Raw genomic sequence first — 2,220 nt, 5'->3', positions numbered from 1 at the left:
AATTGAGATTTGATTTGATATTAGCTTAATCACATTCTTAACTAAACAAAAAAGTGTCATTTTGACATATTCTCATACATTAATTCTATTTTCTTAAAACTGAGCACGAGGAACTAGTATAAATATGGAGATAGATTTGGGTATCTCAACCACAACCAGCTCAAACTTATACAGTAATTTGAAAACGGCCATTGATTAAGCACCTGAACAGCTCAAATCTCTCATTTTATATAATATATATATATATATCATCTCTTCTGGTTTTTTCCCATTGTTTTCTTCATCTGGTGTTTTGTTTCCTGTTTGATTGTAAAAAGTTGATGATTTTATCAACTGAAGGAGCAGTAATGGAGGAAGAGTGAAGATGATGATACCCAGAATGTAAAAGCAGTGATGGTTTATATAAAGGCCAAAAAAACATTGCTTTGATTTTCTCTCTCTTTCTGTTTCTCTGTTTTTTGTGTTATTTGCGGTACACGCAGAAGGTTTTTTTTTTTTTTTTTGGTTCCGTATTATATGTCCTTCCACAGCTCATAAAAAATCATAACCAACCTGTTTTCTTGTTCGTCCTCATGAAACCCATTTTCTCTTCTTTCCACTCTCTTCATTCTCCGCTCTTTCACCCTCTTCTTCCCCTGAACCGCCGTCCACGGTGGGCTCGCATGGAGTCTTCACCACCTCACCATCGCAGCTCCAGTCAGAACAAGATAAAACTTATCGTCATCATGGGCACCACCGGCACCGGTAAGAGTCGTCTCTCCATCGACTTGTCCACCCATTTCCCTCACTCTGAAATCATAAACTCCGACAAAATGCAACGCTACAACGGCCTGGACATAACCACCAACAAAATCCCTCTCCACGAAAGGAACGGGGTCCCCCACCATCTGCTCGGCGACGTCGAATCCATTGACGCCGACGTTTCGCCGTCGCAGTTCCGTTCGGAGGCGGGTTTAACCATTGCCAACATCGCTTCAAGTGGAAACTTGCCGCTCCTCGTCGGCGGGTCCAACTCTTTCATCCATGCTCTCCTTGTGGAAACCTTCGACCCTCGAGTGGACGACGTATTCGCCGCGCCGGACTCAGTGAGTCATTTGTTGAGGTACGACTGTTGTTTCCTTTGGGTCGACGTGGCCTGGTCGGTACTCACTGACTGCCTGTGCGAACGAGTCGACGACATGCTCGAATCGGGCATGTTGGAAGAGCTGGCTCAGTTCTACGACCCAACAAAAGAAGATTTCCGGGTCGGGTTAAGAAAAGCAATCGGAGTACCAGAATTCGGCATATATTTTAAAAGTTACCCACCCTGGGAGAGCAAAGAAAACGGTACCGTACCACCAGCAAAGGAGGGGTGTAATAATCAGGCGCGGAGGGCCGCATACGAAGAAGCAGTGAGGGAGATCAAACACAGCACGTGTCGATTAGCGAAGCGGCAGATATGGAAGATTCAGCGGCTCAGAGAATCCGGGTGGGAGCTAAAGAGATTGGACGGAACGGCGACGTTTGAAGCGATAATGAAGAAGAAAGAGTGGAGGAGTATTTGGGAAAAGGAAGTATTGGAACCAAGCGTGAAGGCCGTGAACCGGTTTTTTGAGTAGGTTGTTGATCCAGCCTTATTCCAGCTAATTTATTCTTTCTTCCTTCATAAAACAAAACCTCTCTCTTTTTGCTTCAATACACACATAAATGTAATTAATGTTTTGGCAGATGGGGCGACCAAATTTTGTAGCAAGGACAAGTTTTTGTTGTGTTTTCTGTTTCCGTGCTAGAATTACAGAGTATGTTTTTTTAATGGAATGACAGGTGGGGATTTGGAAGAGGAAAAACAATTCAAAAGGCCAATTTGGTCCTTGGAAACCATATTACAAGTCAATTAGGTCCTTCATACCTTTTAGTTTTGGTCAATTTACCCTACACTCCATCTAAACCTAATCTAATGTGGCAACACGTGAAGAACAGGGCTAGTTGGGATAAAAGAAAAACAAAAACCTACACCTAGCTTGCCCTGGATTCTTGGAACAGCAGGGCAATGGTCCTAATGCTCTGTTATCTATTTTAAGAAGGAGAATTCCTTACTCCCACTTGTTTCTCTCGTCATCATGGCCTAAGCTTTAACTAACTGCACACATAAACTTTTGGAATGTCAATTCAGGTTATTAAATTGTTGAAGACGTAAATACTTGAATCTAAATTTTTTAAAAAAACAATAGTTTATTTTAC

At 42.3% G+C, this 2,220-nt stretch overlaps 1 protein-coding gene across 1 annotated transcript; it reads left to right on the top strand.

Annotated features, from left to right (window-relative positions):
- The first annotated feature begins 522 nt into the window (after positions 1-522).
- On the top strand, positions 523-1,728 carry LOC120151114 (adenylate isopentenyltransferase-like). The gene has a single exon (XM_039163658.1). The coding sequence runs from the start codon at positions 573-575 to the stop codon at positions 1,596-1,598; it is 1,026 nt and encodes a 341-aa protein (XP_039019589.1). The 5' UTR covers positions 523-572; the 3' UTR covers positions 1,599-1,728.
- The last annotated feature ends 492 nt before the right edge of the window (positions 1,729-2,220 follow it).

This window comes from Hibiscus syriacus, unplaced genomic scaffold (genome assembly GCF_006381635.1).
Source record: "Hibiscus syriacus cultivar Baekdansim isolate YM2019G1 unplaced genomic scaffold, ASM638163v2 tig00111027_pilon, whole genome shotgun sequence".
In the NCBI taxonomy this organism is placed as follows: domain Eukaryota; kingdom Viridiplantae; phylum Streptophyta; class Magnoliopsida; order Malvales; family Malvaceae; genus Hibiscus; species Hibiscus syriacus.
Note: the sequence above shows the minus strand (reverse complement) of the source record. Positions and strands in the feature narration are given on the sequence as shown.

What these genes read in the sequence shown, in the direction of transcription:
- LOC120151114 (XM_039163658.1), top strand. Translation starts at nt 573, where the DNA reads ATGAAACCCATTTTCTCTTCTTTCCACTCTCTTCATTCTCCGCTCTTT.